Source organism: Porites lutea, chromosome 4 (assembly GCF_958299795.1).
Source record: "Porites lutea chromosome 4, jaPorLute2.1, whole genome shotgun sequence".
Taxonomy (NCBI): domain Eukaryota; kingdom Metazoa; phylum Cnidaria; class Anthozoa; order Scleractinia; family Poritidae; genus Porites; species Porites lutea.
Genome location: NC_133204.1, coordinates 29,249,508 through 29,268,497, shown reverse-complemented (window position 1 = coordinate 29,268,497; position 18,990 = coordinate 29,249,508). Strand labels below are relative to the sequence as shown.

General features: G+C 39.3%; 2 protein-coding genes across 2 annotated transcripts; both read left to right on the top strand.

Annotated features, from left to right (window-relative positions):
- Nucleotides 1-3,818: 3,818 nt before the first annotated feature.
- Nucleotides 3,819-5,823, top strand: LOC140935269 (beta-1,4-galactosyltransferase galt-1-like). Its single transcript, XM_073384816.1, has one exon. It carries the CDS (start codon nt 3,859-3,861, stop codon nt 5,317-5,319), a length of 1,461 nt encoding a protein of 486 aa, XP_073240917.1. The 5' UTR covers nt 3,819-3,858; the 3' UTR covers nt 5,320-5,823.
- An 8,057-nt stretch (nt 5,824-13,880) lies between these two features.
- Nucleotides 13,881-15,251, top strand: LOC140934514 (beta-1,4-galactosyltransferase galt-1-like). Its single transcript, XM_073384126.1, has one exon. The coding sequence runs from the start codon at nt 13,881-13,883 to the stop codon at nt 15,249-15,251; it is 1,371 nt and encodes a 456-aa protein (XP_073240227.1).
- Nucleotides 15,252-18,990: the final 3,739 nt, after the last annotated feature.

Here is an 18,990-nt window from a genome sequence, read left to right as displayed (position 1 = left end):
AACGCTACAAAAGATCAAGTTTTAAGCAGGCTTCCCTCAGTTTCTTTAGTACACATGGCAACTCATGGTTGTGCAAAAACCGGTGAAATTTATTTGTCTCCTAATCCCGCTAGTATGGAGAAACACGAAGAGAAAGACTCACTTTTGACGATGGTGGAGGTGTTAGATACACAATTACACGCCAAGCTTGTTGTCTTAAGCTGCTGCCACACTGCACGAGGGGAGATCAAAGCCGAAGGCGTGGTTGGAATGGCACGTGCCTTTTTAGGAGCCGGTGCACGCTCTGTTATTGCGTCACTGTGGGAGCTTGACGACGAAGCTACTCTGGAGTTTATGAGACAATTTTACGAACATTTGTTAGCAGGGAAAAGTGCAAGTAAGTCGCTTCATCACGCCATGAAAAGGATGCGGGAACTTGAACAATTTAATGCCGTGAAGTACTGGGCACCATTCGTGCTGATTGGGGATGACGTGACATTGAATTTTGGCCAATGAAAGGTGAGGCTCTCAGTAGTGTAAGCTAAAGTAGAAAAGTAATCACATGTGAAGGTTTGTAAACGAAAGGGCGGGTTTTAACCCTTGTCTCTTAGATTTCTTACTGGTTTCTGATCGTTGATTTGCAGACCCCAAAGTACAACTGATCAATAAATAAAGGAAAGTTAAATAATAGTCTAATCCAGAGATAAAAAACGCAGGGGAGACTGAGAAGAGCCAACCTGATGCAAAATGTCCAACACACGAGGTTATTATTTCCATCCACAGGCTAAAATTAAATCGACAGACCCTGTCATCCAGGATCCCAAATCCCTATTCCAGACCCTAGAGTACACGATTTCAGACCAAAAGGGTGAAGACCTTTGTAGCTTCCAAGAGAGTATTCGTTTGTATTGACAAACATAACGCGGGCATAGTTCAATAAGGGAGTAAATCAGTGCCTCCACCACCACGGCAAAAAATTTCCACTTGGTCATAGCAAACATACTCACTTCTTTAGGTTGAAAAATGGTAGAAACTACTAAGCTTTTTTTTTCTCTGTTTCTGTCTTGTTCCACTGCAGAGCTAACACTAAGATAGATGGACTTCTGATATTTGGAACCGACAAGCCTGTTCTGACGGACAGGTCGACCTGAACACAAGTACTGAGACTTCAACAAGTGAAGAAAACTCGTTTGGCCAGAGCTTCTGGGAGAAGATCCAGTCATTGTTGGAGGAACCATTTATTGAGTTCAAGTTATGAAATGGGAGGCTTATGCATGAACTTAAAACATTAGGATAGATACTCAACTACTGACCATAACATCCAGTTCTAAGTTTTCAGATTAATTTATTGGTTTAAAAGTATACAACAAAAATCCATTTCACAGGAGAGCTGCTGATCTGTGCTGTAAGATGCACTTTTCAGTGTTAGCCAAAGGGCTAAGAGTACATCATTATCCTACGTGTAAAAATGTTAGTCAAAAGACTCAAAATTTCCTTATTATAACCCAAACTAAAAGAGATAAAGTCTTATACTGTGTGCTGAAAATCATTTGGTCATGCCCATGAAGTGTCTTGTTTCCCAACTCTCTTTCGTAAACAACCTAGTCTCAGGGCTCTTCCCATTTTCTAAGATAAACGCTGTTACGAGAGATTTCCGCATGCCCCCAAACCTCGCCGACCTTGATATTTAGAGGCGATTGCTTGTAAATGAATTTTCTTCAAATGGAGAAATATAACTCCTTTTATGTAATTTTGAGTTAGTCTTCATTGATGTTTTATAACGTACAGATACATTTTTCGCCAACTGGAAAGGCTAGAGCATGGCAACCAGTCTTGTGACCGAATTTTACTGAACTAAAGACTGTCAACCCTTCCCCTTTAACGCAAACACCGTCAGAACGACGAGTATATTCGGGCCCTGCCCTAGGGGCCCGTTCCTCGAAAGTTCCTATAGTTAATGAGCGCGAAGAGTTGTTGTTGTTTACATTAAAGATTAACGTGTCAATTAGTTTTGTAGATGATATGATAAAACTATCGGTTAAGAAAACAACATGGACTGGTTTGTTAGCTAGGACTCGTGCCCGAAAAGTTAAGGAGACTTTCGAGAAACGGGCCCCAGGTTAAACGCCGCAATTCACATGCATGAGCCGAACTCAATTACTGTACTTCGGTTATCATGCGACGCACCCTGAATTTTCTAATTTGATTCAGTCAAGTTGACACACTAATCATAACCGAAAAAATGCGGTAAATGGGTTAGGCTCGGCTAACTTAAAGTACGAAGGGCGTTTGATCATGCCACCACGCCTTAGTTCCTGAATAACGAGAGACCGCAATGGCGGGGTGCAAAAGGAATCATCAGAACCGTTATAAGTCCAGTCTTGCTGAGCGACAGCGTTACGAAAACTACCTCGATGAAAATTTTTTAAATTTCTTTAAGAAATGGTTGAATGCTCTTTTGAAGCAATAGTGGGAGATACGTTGTTTGGATCAACGAGATTAAGAACACCAAAACTGTAAAATATTCCCGTTGTTATTTAATGGACTTCATTGAAATGTGGAACCTTTCATGGACCGATAATCTGTATTTTAATTTTAAGGGAATTTTCATGGCATTTCCATGATATTTTGATGGAGTCATCAGAAACATTCCAGCAAGATTATCTTCAAGTTATCAATGAAAAACTGATGGAAAACCCGGCCATTTTTATATTATTGTTATTTTTTATTTTGCCACCTTACTATGACACAGTAATAAATTATAGAAATTCATTAGAATATCAAGACCTTGTGAATTTATCTTGGAGAAAATTAACAAGATTTTTATTGTTTTTCATTTCAATCGGAAAGCGAAGGATAGGGATGAATTAATTTTAAGACTGCTTTCTACATTCTCTTGATTAATCAATACACTGGAAAGGTTAATTATTAGCCTAACAGCCGACATTTGGCGACGCTACCACTGGTTTGCCCGCCAAATGACGTCTGAGAACCGAGCACAGATTGGTCGTGCCACGTGGGAAATTAATTTGATTAAACCAATCAGAAGCACCACCCAGATCTGGTTAGTGACGCGTCGTCAGTATGGAATTTCTGCGCTCGTTTCACAGACGTCATTTGGCCGGAAAACCAGTGGTAGCGTCGCCAAATGTCGGCTGTTTTCTCAGACTAAAGGTTAATAAAATACAAAAAAAGTTGTTCTTTCAGGGGCCATGACTTAAAGACCCCTTTTTGTTTTATAAGGGGCGATAGCACTGTTCGTACTCCAAATGCAGACATACAATAAGGAGTTTTTTTTTCGAATGGAAAATCGTGCAGAGGAACTAAGATTGTTTTAATGCCAGTTTATTGATGTTAATTATTTAGATGAAATTAAATCTCAAATATAATCAATTGAAGTGTTGAGATCTTGCCTTCTTTCCTGACTGCAGTTCGTTTTCTTTCTCCGAAGCTATCGAGCTTAGTTCGGTTTCTATTGTTCTCAATAATTTGAACATGTTTTTTTCCCTCTCTTTAAATATTTTTTGTTTACGAAAAAATAACTTTCAGAAACCGGCGTCAAAGCATTGTCACCTGTGCAGTTTCTCTCTGTATAATTTATTTTACTTTAAACAAGCCACGAAAACCTCCGCTGTCCGGCGAAACACTGTACAATAACATTCGATTGAATGTAAACTCCTTAAAGTAGTGCGACAAAAACGTATTACAATAATGCGAATAGGGTTTGTTTGTCAGTCATGCAGGGGTACAAACGCTGTGACTAAATTGACTTAGCGGGAATACGGTTTCTATTGGCTGTTGTGACAATATGTGTTTCACGACTGATCGCGGTGCGGCGTTGTTAGCTCGGTCAACCTCGCTTTCCAATTTATTTTCATAATGATACGTTTTGTGAAGAGTGGTTGCATCGGCGGCTATGTTCATTACAGACGCAAAAAACTTGCGGTTGTCGCAATTTTAGTCACTGGCCTGTTTCTGCTTGTAAATTTCGAAAATGGCAGTGAGAGAATTTCCCGCCAGGAACAACTATCAGCAGTTAGAATAACAAGTGCTGAGGATGTGAAGGATAAATCAAATGGAAAACGCGACTTCGGCCGTAGAAATTTACCTTTAAACTATGACGACATAAAAGTTGACCACGTTTCAGATACTGCGCGCGAAACTACCAAAAAAAAGATGCACGCTTGTCCAAAACTCATAGAGAAGCCAAGATTTCGCGAGATTGTCCATGGAGTATTGGTGTACTCGCTTTGGTTTGATGATCGAAAATCTCAGCATTTTATACGAATTTTGTTGATGTCCTTGAAAAAAAGAACTCCATCGGTAACTTGTCTTTTTCAAAATGATTTAACGCAGAAGACTATTGCGGTTGAGGCCTCGTTCTATGAGCACAACGAAAATTACCAACGGCGTTTTGGAGGCTTTATAGCCTCCTGTGTTGTTCCAAAAACTCTTAACAGCGTTCCATGCTCGATGAATATTTCCGTCACCTTAACCGCTCAACCGGGCGAGAGTAACGCGATGGTCTTTCCAGTTGGTTCTATAGGTCAACTAAGCGGTGGTCAAGAGAACAGAATTCAAAAGAGATACGGCATTTGTATCCCTCCCGTCCACGGTGACGTTTTTGTTGGAAAAATAATTGAGTTTTTAGAACTCACGCAGATTTTGGGCGCTTCACATTTTACATTTTATGATTTATCAATGTCTAAGAGTGTGCGAAACGTCTTAAAGTATTATCAAGATCTAGGTTTAGTGAGTGTTTTTCGGTGGAATTTACCCTCGTACATTGGAAAGGACGATTTGCACTATTTTGGTCAACCATTGGCTATCTGGGACTGTTTATTCCGTTCAATTAGTCATCATGACTTTGTTGCGTTTCATGACTTGGATGAATTCATTGTACCCCTTCGCCATGAGAACATAACCGCATTGCTAGAGTATATTCATGAGGAACAACATTGCGGTCATTGCTTTGAAAGCGTTCTTTTTGATACGACATCAGAAGAGGACAGTTCTCATTTAATAACCCAGAGTGTTTTCCACCGAACAAGTCAAGTGACTCCATATTGGACCAAGTGCATCGTCGATCCGCGGAGAATTTTCGAGCAAGGAATACATCACATTAGCAAACCCATCGAAGAGTTTTACCTTGCAGATAAAGTGAACTGGAATTTGGCGCGTATTTTTCATTATAGAAAATGCCAGGATCCCAATGCTTTGTTTCAGCCGAGATGTTCCGCTTTCACAGTCGACAAAACCATGCAGAGATTTGGAGAAAAACTATCCTTCAATTTCAAACTAAGTATGAATATTATAACTGACCGCAAATCTAGAAAATAATTGCCTCAAAAAAATATGTTTGTGTTTGGTTTGTCACTTTTATTATGCTCTGAAATCAGTTTATTTTAGTTGCAAGATAATAACAAGGGTAGAAAAGACACAACTTGGTCTACATGTTGTAAATCGCCCCCTACAGCAAATAGCTTTCTTAACCCTGAGGGGATGTTCTACTTTTTATTGCGAAAATCGTAACTTTCCACTAAAAAAACCTATGGGCCCGTGTCTAAAAAGCTAACGTTAGTAAAAGTTCTGTGACGCATCTTTTGCTCGATAAGCAGATTTACTGCATGTCAAGAAATGAGTTGGCAATAAATCAGATCTTATTAGTTCTCATATAAACGCACCGCATGATAATCGGAAACTATGGTTCACATGCAAATCCAGTTTCGTTTTCAGCGTTTGGTTTCCGTATTTGTTCCCGATAAGAATTTGGAACAATAGCAGGAATACTGATAAAATCGCAATTAGAAACCCAATTTTTAAAAATACTATTTTATGGAAGAGTCAGTGTATACCAAAACGTGCGCGATAATTTTCTCGTTTGATGTTATTGACTTTGAAAAAGATAAAATATTTATAGTGCAAGGTCTTTGTCATCTGTTGTTGCAAAACAGTTTTTATATTTCAGCTGGCCGGCAACTGAAAATGACAACATTCGAAAACTTTTAATATGGGTAACAATCAATAATACTGGACTTTATTTTGAGGTAAATCTGAAATGAAATGAAAAATAGTCACAGGAGTGTTCCAGTTTTTGTGTTTACCTAAAGTATCATCAAGATTGATCGATGCTGAAGCGGAGACTGAAAACTAATGTAAAGGGAGTTCGATTTCGTTTCTCTTTCAATTCGTTCTTCGTTGCCTCCGGGTATTTATTAATTTACTGTTTGATGAATATTTAGGTCCGTACAATACTTAAAAATTAAATTCAACACACTGGAACAAATCACGAAATATGTTCGTGATTGTGAACAAGTCGTAAACGACACGTGTATCATTGTATAAAACGCAGGCGAAAACGCTTGGCGTTGTATGAAAGGCAATGACATCATCGAAGTGAGCGTGAAAAAGAACTAAAATTGAATTCAGAAACGGCGTCTTGGAGGTTTCTTTTGATCTATAATATACAATATATTTTGTTTAAAAAGGAAGTAAGGACATTTACGGTAAAGCTTAATTTGTGTTGCTAAATTTTATTTCCCTTAAAAAATAGATAACACATAAAAACAGACTGATCCGCAAAAAAATCTTATTCTAAAATTTAAACCCTCTGGCATTAATATTACGAAAAGAACTATGGAAAAAGCACTAGCCTCCGGTTTGTTGAATCCGTCCAAAATTTACGATTTATGCAAAGCTTAAGTCTACCTCGGGATATGAGGTATGTTCTTGAAGTGCAAACAAAACATGAAGGACGTACGGGTATTTGCCGACTGCCTAATACATTGAATTAAATAATGAAAAGTTCGGCGTCTGAATCAATTAGGAACGCCTGTTTCAATTTGGAACGGCTCAGCCATTCTTCCCACCTAGCCTAGCCCGGCCGGGAATTTCGATCGACTTTGGAACAGATTTGATTCAGACGCCGACCTTTTCATGTATCTGCGAACCAGATGCATAAGTTATTATAACGTGTTTTGTAAGCAGTTTGACCGAAATGAATATTTTTCTCCTTTGGAACTTAGTACGGCTGGAATTAAGATCGGCGTCTGAATCAATTCAGCGTCGGCCTGGTGATTCGAATTAGCCGAGTTTCGGCTAATGAAAAGTTCGGCGTCTGAACCAAGCCGTACAAAAGCAAAACCAAGAGCAGTGTGAAGAATTTCGTTTTTTTGATGATGAGTTCATTTCATTTCCTTTTACAGCTAGCACATTATTTTTTTGTCCTTAAATTGCGAACCAGAAATCGCTAGCCTGGAGTGCTTTACACTGAAAATACCACACGATTTTTAAATGGAAACAGCGGGGATGGGATCGAGTAGCCTGAGTCTCAGCCGTCGATCGGAGGTTGTTCGCGGCCCCTTCGCTTCTCTCCCTCTCTCGAGGGGGTTGAAAACAACCTCGGTTGTCTGAAAATCAGGCTAGGGTGGGAGAAGACAGATTGAAATAGGCTGAACGGCCGATTGAAAGATGATGCAAATATATTTAAATATTTGTCAAAATTACTCCCTTAGAAATGATTGCTTGGGGGAAGGAAACATCATGGTATTAACGCATGGAAATTGTGGCGTTGTTGTTGTTGTTTTTTTTTTAGCATTTATTGTATGAGGCTTAGTATGATATGAAGACTTATGCAGAGTGGGTGTTACCGCCGGTTCAGCGGACACAGGCCTGCGTAGCTTTTCATAAAAGGCGTCCAGTCTGACAAAAGCCGAATCCAATGATTATTTCAGTTATCATATTCAAAATCAGTCTCCTAGCGTCAACACATGCAGGGGGTGCTTATCTCGATCTGTGTAAAGCAGTCCTGTCTTCATAACATTTATGTCTTTCTCGGCAGTTTCAGGATGGGTAGACTTTATCCGTCGGGTAGTATTTTTTAACTCTTGCCATGTCAGTTTAGGTAGAAGTTCGGTGTTTTCTTCTTTACAAAACGTGTGAAATCGTCGGTTATTTTTCGGTTAGCTCTCAGCAAAACAGCTGAGCTACCACTCATTCTGCTATCTCTTTTTTCACTGATTATCAGTGAAACTGACGTCAAATTGTACTGATATTGGTCAACGGTAACTGGTTATGAAGAATTAGCCGTCTCGTTCGGTTCCTCGCTATCCTCAAGGCGGCAGAATTCCCCAGAAGACACGAAGTTTGAATAATATTTACATCGATGATACTGACAGAAAATCGAAAATGTGACTGTCCGAGCATTAACGGTCACAAAAATTGTGTAAAAAGTCCAGGAGCTTCGTCCAGAACTTTCTTGGCCAAGCTGAGGCCCAGCTATTTTCAGCCGCCTTATGGCCTAAGGCAAGCCCCCCCCCTTTTTTTTTTTTAAAAATATTGCTCCGCGGGTAAAATAACAGTATATAAAGGAAGAAACATTACATCTGTGATGTCACGAAAACTACGAAAGCGGGACAAAAAAAAAATTTCTCGAATGCATGGCTCCCCTACACCTCGGGTCTCTTTAGAACATGTTTAAACACATTGGCGAGTTAATGCCCATGAAGCCAATCATTCTCCTCTTGATGTTTTGCCAAAATAGTTGCTGTATCATGCTGCCGGTTCTAATTTAGCCTCGCCCCCCCCTCCCAAGGTTGCGTGGCAGACACTCTAAAGATCTCTAACTCTGCTGCATAGAGCTAAACTAATGAATGGTCTAGACGAAGCGTGAGCCGGCTGCAACACAGGCTACCCACTCCTGGACCTCCCGCTAAAATCGATGATCGTCTATTGGGATTAGTTAGTCTCCTCACAGCCGTTTTTAGTGTCGTCACGCAATACTCTTCCCCGCTTTTGTGGGGAGGAGTGTTGGATGACGATACTAGGAAACAGTCGGGAGTGAGATCGACTAACAGGGGCACCCAACGAGAATATAGTTCAAAACCACTTAATAAACATAGCATTGTTAAACCTATTTTAGTATTTAAACGGTAAATATAGGCATATTTTTATCCCCTGAAAATTTTTCATATGTTTGGATTTCCTAGCTGAAAGTCTAGCGATCTAAAAATTATAGGATCAAAACTTAACTGTTCGAAAATTTCAGCAAAGAAAAAAGGCTCCCGAAAAACTCTAAGTGACCTTTTTAGGGTAAAAATCTGTTAAAAATGAGCATTTGTACCATTTTTTAGATGATCAAAAATCTTAGGAGAGGCAGGCAAGCAAGAAATTTTAAGACAAAAGTTCCGAAAATTCTAGATCTTAAAGAGTCTTCCGAACAGAGATTTTCCGAAAGTTGACGTTGGGTGACCGTGGGACTAATTGGGATTGGGTGTCTTCTAACATGACTCCGAGGCTTTATGCACAAAATTACAAATTTTTTCACGACTCCATTCTCTCGCAATTTCCAGCAAAGAGTTGTGCATAAAGAAAACCAAACCAAATAAAGAAATGACCAGAAAGCCTCAGAGTCATTTCGGAATTTAAATCTATCGAAATCTAATAGAAGACGAAGTTCACTTTCTTTTTCAATGTCCTACATACTCTATGATTAGGAATAAATTTTACTATAAAGTCGAGACTGATCAATGAACTGATTAACTCCTCTAATTACTTTCTTATTGGGGTTCTGTTCTCTTGAAGAGACGGCTTACGATCGGGATACATTTGATTTTAGTCAAGGTGATGTGATCAAGAATCAACCAATGGCAGTCTCTGTTTAGTTGAGTGAAAGTCTAGGAACATAACAAATCATAATATTTCCTTCAAAATCGGCCTTCAACATATGTCCTCATATTGCCTTGCGCGAGCAGAGGTTTCTTTCTTGCATGGCTTTTAGCATTTACGAAGTCGTTCGCGTCGCTTTTCAGTCGCGTGGTTGCTTTGTCCGCATTTCAGCTCAAGAAATCCAGAATCCCGCTACCGATTGGAATCGGAATCCACGTTCCACAGACAAATAATCCGGAATCCAGTACCTGGAATCCGGAATCCTGAGCGTGGAACCCAGAATCCAATTCTTTCTTTGGTTACCTTACATGCGGCGAAACAGGGTTCTGTCTAGGATTTGTAGGGGATTCCAGGAATTAGACTCCAAGAAGATAAATACACTCTGAAATTCTCCGTAAAAGTCGACTTCACTGGGATTCCCATACAAATGTTCAAGGCCCTTTTTGAGATTACGCGATATATCAAGTTAATAATTTGAAATAATCCAACAGTTGTGAAGTGCTTGAATAACACCTCAAAATTCAATCTTGTCTACCTGGTAACTATTGAGCAGTTGAAGGGAAAAAGACAATAAAAAGAAAATGGTAGTACGAGCAGTAGCAAATACAAAGAACCACAAGCAAATTTTCAGTTTTGACGGCGAAAACGAAGATAACTCCTGGACGGGACACGCCCATGAGAAACATGATATAAATGGCCCTTACCACGTTAGTTTTGAAACCGCCATAGAGTTTCACGAACAGCTACTGCGAATTTCAGTTGACGCAATGGACAGAGCTGGAGAAGGTCGTGAGTATTGTAACCTGGGTAAAATTCATCATAGTTTTGGAAATTTTGAACGAGCCACAGAGTACCAGAACTTAACATCGCCAAGGAACTGGGCGACAGAGCTAGTGAAGGATGCGCATACAGCGATCTGGGAAACGCTTTTCGAAATCTTGGTGACTTTAAGCGTGCTATAGAATATCACAAACGGCATTTGACCATTGCTAAAAAGGCGACAAGATCGAAGAGGGAGTCGCTTATTGCAATCTGGGTAATGCATACCACAGTCTCGGTGATTACCAACAAGCTGAAGAGTATTAAAAGCGACACCTACGTATGGCTAAAGACTTGGGTGATAGGAATGGAGAGGGAAAGGCCTACTGCAATCTGGGCAATCTCTATCATATCATTGGTGCTTATAAACAAGCGGAAATGTTCCATAGAGATCATCTCAGCATCGCTAAAGAATTGGGTGACAGGATTGGTGAAGGAAATGCTTACGGTAATTTGGGAATTGTTTACAATAGTCTCGCTGACTTTGAACAGGCCATCGCATGCCATGAAAAACATTTAAGAGTTGCCAAAGAAATGGAGGACAGGACTGGAGCGGGACGCGCCTATTGTTGCCCTTCACCGGGATATGAAGTGCCTTCAAGACTCTGGTCAGTTCGGTGCCGTGAGGTACTGGGCTCCATTTGTTTTAATTGGTGATGATGTCACTCTTGAATTTGATTTAATAGAATAGGGAGTGTCGAACTGACTATGAACAGTCTTATGCAAGGGATATGACAACAAAGCCCTATTGTAAAAGATCAACAACGTTGCTGGAATCCAGAAATGCAAAAACAGAAAGCCAACCATTTAAACCGAGGTGTTTGCTTGACAGCCTGGAAAAAATTTCATCAAATGGCATTCCAGCTTACAGACGGTGCATTAATGGTGTACAGACGCAAGATGTACTGAATGTCGCGGAAGCTTTTATTGTCGTGCTTAGCTTCTCAGTGATCGATGTTAAAACTTTCGCATAACCTGATAAGGCGTAAAATAGCAGCAACGTTATGATTGCCAGCTTTTGCAATCACGGTAGCCTGCGAGCAAGCTCTCCTATTTGACTATTTGGCTGCTTTTCCTTTCTCCATCAGTCCCAGCGTGCCTATTTTTTTATTTTTGTTTTTATCGAACGGCGCAGCAGAAACTTCTGTGGAGGAGGGACCGAGGGAGGCCTTGCATGGCTACGCCTTAAACTACCGGTATTGCTCTGTGTGACAAGGGAAGTGAAGTCATGTCCTCGATCTTTTAATTTGTAAGGGAAGACCGTTTATGAAAATCAGCGAAACTAAAGCAAAAACAATGTGCAGCACTCTATGTTGAACTAAAGGTCTGATTATGAAAACCAGCGAAATATTAAAATCAAAAGCAAATGCGCTGCACTCTATGTTTAACAAGGTTTTGTAGTAGCCTGAATGTGTATATCCGCCGCCTCCCCTCAGGAAAAATAGCCCCTTTGCAGCCCAGTTAAAATTCATTGCCAACCTTACATGCGTCATTTCAGTCATCGCCGAAATAAACTGCATTCTCATCACGGGACTCATTTCCATACAATGAAAGTCGTCACGATTCTTATCCCCAGTTTCCACGGTCTTCGCTAAGAACGCGGGGCGGCCTACAAACTAGGTCCGACGAAAAAAAAAAAACGACTGCATTTTAGGAGTCTCGCTCTGCTCAAGTAAGCGAGACTAATAAGGCTAAGTTCACATAATACCGGATGGCTTTTGCGCCGGTACGAAAACTGTACCGGATAAGGCTTCTGTTCACAAATAAAAATAGTAATTTATTTCGGCTAGATCATCTCTAACGGAGCGAGGCCGCGCCGCACAGATCTCTAAACGGATGTGTGTTCATACTACATCATGTCGGCACGAAAATTAACCCTTTAAGTCCCAATAGTGACCAACATCAATTTTCTCCTAACAATATCCATACAATGTCAAGAGATTGGGTTATGAGAATTAACAAAATGATTACCTAAGAGAAAATGCTTTGATCTTCTATCAAATTCTCTCAACTCATTCATGAAGGAAATGTATGGAGATCAGTTTGGAGAATTTGTATGTGGATCTTGGGGCTTAAAGGGTTAAAGCTGTCCAGTATAGCGTGAACATAGCCTAAAGCTGAGCACAATGTAGATGGTTTTCATAGTGACGTCATCAAATTGTAAAGTCAAAATAGCGACGTTTTACGAATTCTTATTTACACTAGGTTGAAGATAAACGAAAAGTAAAACTTTGTGCAAGTTTCCATTCCTGTAGCATGTTTCATTTCGAAAATACAGCAATTTGAACTTTCGAGTTTTTACAGTGCGTGACACCAGAATAGGAATGCTGTCTCCAGTGTCTCGTTGAAAAAAAGCCTATTCTGACTACACTATCACGAAACATTCAATGTGAAATAGTTTATTGAGGAATGGTCAGTCAGTCATCCGACAACAACAATGTGTCGTAATAAAAAATGCTATTTAGAACGGTTTGCTTTTATCAACGATCCTGAAAATTGAACTACAAATGTAGCTTAATGGCCTTAGCAATATTACTAATATGAGTTCATTTTAGAAGCTCAAATTTTCGTCACGTGACTGATAATTGAGTTTTAACGGTCAAAATATTTACTCTAAAATGGGGAAAGGATAATGAAAGAGCAACAAGTTCTTTTAGGTACATTGTAGAGGCTATTAAAAAGGTTCTTATAAATTCGCCTTGTATGTGTGTTTACGTTGTATAGGAATCGGTAAATAAAGGGAAAAGGGTCACGTGACTTATTAGTTAGTTAAATAGCTAATAGGATAAATAACATTTCCTATCATACAAGGCTAATTTACGATTTACACTGTTTATGTAACATTTTGGTAGTGAAAATTCCTAAGGTTAAGGTTTGCAACCCTTCCCCGTTTAGGAAAACGTGTTTTGTGACGTCATTGACGAAGGGATGTCACGTGTTATTTGAAATCACGTTTTACGTGTTTTTTTCGTTGAGCCACATTCGTAGTTCACTATTCAGGTGCACTGACCGATGGAAACAAACCGTTCTAAATAGCATTTACTAAAAGATGCATATTTAATTAGGTAGTCATGCCTTAATTGGCCTGAGTTTGAACTAGAAGTCTGTTGGACCGTTACGAAGAGCAATTAAACTTTAGCCAGTCAAAAAAGACAAGAACCAATAACGGTAATTGCCTAAAAAAAAACAACAACAAAAAAAACACGTAATTGCTCTAACCCGGACACGGCTCAGTAAAAGTTCAAGCACAGTTGGCTTCATAACTATTCAAATTCACTTTAATCATGGTCAACTTTGCCAACTGGTTTGGATTTTTCCGCGGCTGTTATCGTTACGGGAGACGCAGAAAACGGGTGGTTTTCGCAATCTTAGTTTTCACTTGCCTGTGTTTTCCTTTGCTGTTTCAAACGTCCACGATGCAGCAAAAAAACCCGAAAATTTTTGTTCGTGACGTTGCTGAACACTCACACCGAGACCAAGAAGCAGTATCATTCATTGAAATAACAAGTGGTAAAAATACACCTAATACAAATGCAAGCACGGCTCTGGACCGTGATCGTGGAAACGTGGAAAAGGTTAACGACGTTTTCAAAGTACCAGAACCGTTGTTGGAAGGAAATACCGCATGTCCTAAAATCGCAAAAGAGCCTGGATTCCGCGACATTATCGAAGGAGCTGTGGTGTACTCGGTTTGGTTTGACGATCGAAAATCTCAGCATTTTATACGAATTTTGATGCTGACCTCGAAATGGAATCTACCCTCTATAACTTGTTTTTTCAAAAGCGTATTAAAACAAGAAACTTTTACTAGTAAAGCTTGGTTCTATGAGCATAACGAAAATCATGCCAACAGGCGCTTTGGAGCCTTTGTGGCTTCTTGTCCTGTTCCGCAAACTCTGAACAGCAAACCTTGCTTAGTGAATATCTCGGCAACAATAAAGTCTACTGAAAGAAAATTGAGTAACACGAAGGTCTTCCCAGTTCGTTATATTGGCCGACAAAGTGGAGACGAGAAGAGTAGAGTCCGAAGCAAATACGGCATTTGTATCCCTCCAGTCCACGGCGATGTCTCCGTTGAAAGAATAATCGAATTTCTAGAACTCGGGCAGATTTTGGGGGCTTCGCATTTTACATTTTACGACTTTGCAATGTCTGAGAAAGTACGAAATGTCTTGAAATATTATCAAGATATCGGCGTAGTGAGTGTTTTTCGGTGGAATTTACCTTCTTACACTAAAGACCAAGTGCACTATTTTGCTCAACCGTTGGCTGTATGGGAGTGTTTGTTCCGCTCCATGAGACATCTCGACTTTGTTGCGTTTCATGACTTGGATGAGTTCATAGTACCCCTTCGCCATGAGAACATAAGCGCAATGTTAGAGTACATTCATAAGGAAAAGCACTGCGGACATTGCTTTGAAAGCGTCCTTTTTGATCCTTCAAAGGATCAAAACGGCTCGCATTTAATGACGCAGCGAGATTTTCACCGAACAAGTAAGGTAACTCCATATTACACCAAGTGCATCGTAGATCCGCGGAGAATTTTTGAGCAAGGAATTCATCACATAAGCAAACCCAACGAGGAGTTTTACCACGCTGACAAAGTAAACTGGAATATAGCTCGTGTTTTTCATTACAGAAAATGTAAAATTCCCGGTGCCCAGTATAATCCGGGTTGTTCTGCTTTCATAGTCGACAAAACTATGCAGAAATTTGGCGATAAACTGTTAACCAATTTTAAACTTAGAATGAAGGCAGTAGTGAGCGCCAAACAGCAAAATGCGTAATTTTCTTGGCAGTCATTTCAGTTTCATTTGCCATTTACATCATGACCCTGGGTGCTGCTGTTGTTTCTGTTGTTACTGTTTTTAAAAGTTTTTTTTTCTTTCCGTCTGGGGAGCTTATTAAACCGTGCGCACGAGTTTTTTCTTCCCACTTTGATATTTCGAGAACTGACCTCTGAAGCCAGGGTATAATTAATTAATACAAGAAATGTATCTGCCCAAATGTCAAGGGTAGCAGAGCTATCATTATCGGTATGTAGACGATTCGATTTCTAAAATATTCCTCCTTGACGTAATCACCAGCCCTGTGAAAAATACCCTGAGCGAGTTTTTTTAAGTACGTTCTCTGAGAGGTTTCTTTAATAGTTCAATGCTTTTTTCCATAAGTTAAAGTAGAGAAGCGCTTGACCGTTGGAGAATGACACCCATACATGTTTTCTGATTTAGTTTATCATTTGGCAACTTCATCCTTCAAGTGTTTACAATACTGTTTCCTGACAATGGCAAACTGAACTGTCATAGTTGTTATATTAGACGGTGCTGTTTAATTCATACTAATCGCTAAAGATAAAAGTGTTGTACATGAAGTTCATTTAGTGTATATTTTGCAAAAGAAATATTTTACGGTAGTTTCTTGTTTCATGACCCTAGACTTTCTTGGACGGATGCAATCACCAAATGACGTCATACAAAGGATTGCAAAGACATTGAACACAATTCCCGGCACACCATAACACAAAAGCCAACCAACAATGGTTTCCGCATCACTAATAGAGTATTAATATAAGAAACACGCGATTTTATCGACAGCCTCTCGTGTTTATATCAGTTCTTTTCTAGTATTTATTATCAATGTTTAACAACTGGGCTGATCTATGCAATAGTTGAGGCAAGCCCACATAACAATACAAGTTGAATAAATATCTGTTCATTTTATATCAATATCATTTCATGATATGGAGTATGCATGAATAAAAACGCTTGATAGGTTTCCTCTCTTTCCTATTATGATACTATGAACTCTTGCATAAATTTATACTCTTATTTTTAAAATAACTAAGATTAAGTACGCGCCCTCTGATTGGCCGAGAGACGTATTTGCATATGTTTGTAACGTCAAGATATTTTGCCTTTCGTGCGCTAATCACGCAAGTACAAGTTTTAAAGTTGAAAACACGACAAGTTTTACTAAAAGCTTACTTTATTTACCCATTCCCTCGTCGGCTGAAACTTGCAAAATCTTTACAAACATGCTGACATTTTAAGCGAGAAAAATCGTTATTTTGGAAAGTATCTTTTTGCAAAACAAAAACAAGACTTTGTGTACTAGAATTCGCGACTGGTAAGAATTTCTCTTTTAATCAGTGCCAAACAAAGAGTTTTGCCTTTTTTTTCTAGGGATAGTTAATTTATAAAAGCGATAGAAAACGATTTTCCTGTATTTGCATAGCCTGCATGATATAAACACTCGACGGTTTAGGAGAATTCTCAACAGTTATGCAACCCCCGACTTCCGGTCCTATCGGGTTTGCGTATAATTGTCTCGAATTCTCCTAACCCCTCTCGTGTTTATATCAGGCTATGCAAACACGGAAAACGTTCTCGATTGCTTTAACATTAGGAATATATTTTATCAAGAGCCTGATTTTATAAGAATATCGAGGCTGAAATCTGCGAAAATTTAAGAACATTTTTGAGTAAACCTCTTTCTCTAAACGACAAAACTAGCCAACTGGCAACAAAACCCAAAAACTTTCACTAACTCTTAGTGCCCCAATACATTCTAAAACGGAAATTTTATAAGCTATAACTCAAGAACAATTTAAGAATATTTCCAGCCTAAAATTGGCGGCAAAATAAGAATATTCAGCCTGGGCCTGAAAAACAACACTCTTATGAACAAACTAAGTGTATCACGGTCAGTTATCTTGCGTCAAGACACTGAGTCAGAGATAGCTAGAGATGATCAACGTGACGAAAAACCGATTGGCGGATTGGCCAAAACAGGTGAATCAGCTCCAGGGCTAAAACGAGTTTTGTTTATTTTTGTATTTCAGTAAACTATGTATTGTGAAAAGTCCCTTGCTTTCCCAGGGGATCATGTTTAGCGTGCGTGCGAGCGAAATACGTGAGCGCGCGTGAAAATTTGCCATGCATGCGAGGTGAAGCGAGACGCGGAGAAAAGAAAAAAAAAATCAGCAGACAGAATTAGCTATTTTGTCGGCATGGACCAGAGGACTGGGAAGGGAAAGGAGGAATTGTGGGTAGCTTTCGGAGATATGTTTGGTTGTTCGTTGCAAATCAAATCAGTCTAGGTCAGCATTCATTCGAGCTACTAACTTTTTCAAGATTTCACTTGTCAATTTGTTATATTTGTTTGTTGGCATTTGGCAGCAGTTAGTATCCGTGTACCTTTTTCCACAAAATGGTTTTGGGTTTTCGTATCAGCAAATAAATAAATAAATAAAATTAAGAAATACACATCTTCAAATAAAAGGAACCTTTAATGGAAAAACAATATTCGACTGGCAGACCTCGCCAGACAACCTCGTCCCCAGGGCTTTTCCCTCAAAGGGAAAAGCCCTGGGGACGAGGTTGCTCGCGAGAGCATCCAAATTTATGATTGGTCAGTTTCGATGCTATATCATATGGTGAGCTTTAAACGACTTTCTTTACAAAACTGCACTCAGTCGTAGACTTCTGCGTTTTCACCAGCCAGGTGATGCAGTATATGCACAAACAATGGAGTCCTTTTTTTTAACAAGGTTCTTAAATCTCCACTGAGCTACGATTTCTTAAAACAAATTGAACTCGATGACATATGCGCGACGTAATTGACCAACCAGATCAATAACCAGAGTATAATACCATTAACTGACAACTGACAACTCACTTTGACTTTGAAGATGACTACCACACAGGTTGTCGAAACGACAGTCACTGTCAACAACAACAGTCCTCTTCAGGACTACGTTCACCCGGACGATCAAACTCAACCTAATTTTGATCTATATTTTCATTCAAAAATTTACAAGGGGTCTGGAAATGAGATTGAGATTTAATCCCTGGATCCGCCACTATAAATTCCAAGGTTAAGAACAGTGAACACAAGCTCACTTAGCCATCCTAGAATAATCGATATCATTTACAAAAGATCGACTGAGTTGAGTGAATTTCGTAAACAATCTTATAAACTTCAGAGCCGGTTGTAAATGTAATTTTTGTCAGGAGGTTTTTGTATATCTTAGGGTTTTTCACCCAATATCTTAGATTTATTTATTTATTTTTTATCTAAGGGTTTTTCACTTATTCTTACGGGTTTTAGTTTTTAATTAATTCAGTACAAGGGAGGACTATCCTCTCTTGTTCAGTGGGATGCGGGAGGGTGTTGCTTTGAGTATTCATAATTTTCATTTGTTTTTATACATTTCAATCTTTTAAAATTATTTTTATTGAAATGTGTTGTATTATTTTTAACTTTTCTTATTGTTATACGTTTCATACATGAGCCCCTGCTCGGATGATCAGGGTATCCCACGTATTGATATTGATTGATTCATAGGCTCCAAAGTATCCCGGGGTTTGGAAATGATCCAAAGAATCCACCTCCGTTGTGGATCTTTTAAGTTTGGAAGAATACTTAGTAAAGAAACGAAATATCGGTTTTCGGATTAAAAATTCTGGATTTGGATTTTAGCAGGAGCTCATATGGACTGCTGATTTTAGTAAAGGAACGCGCCCT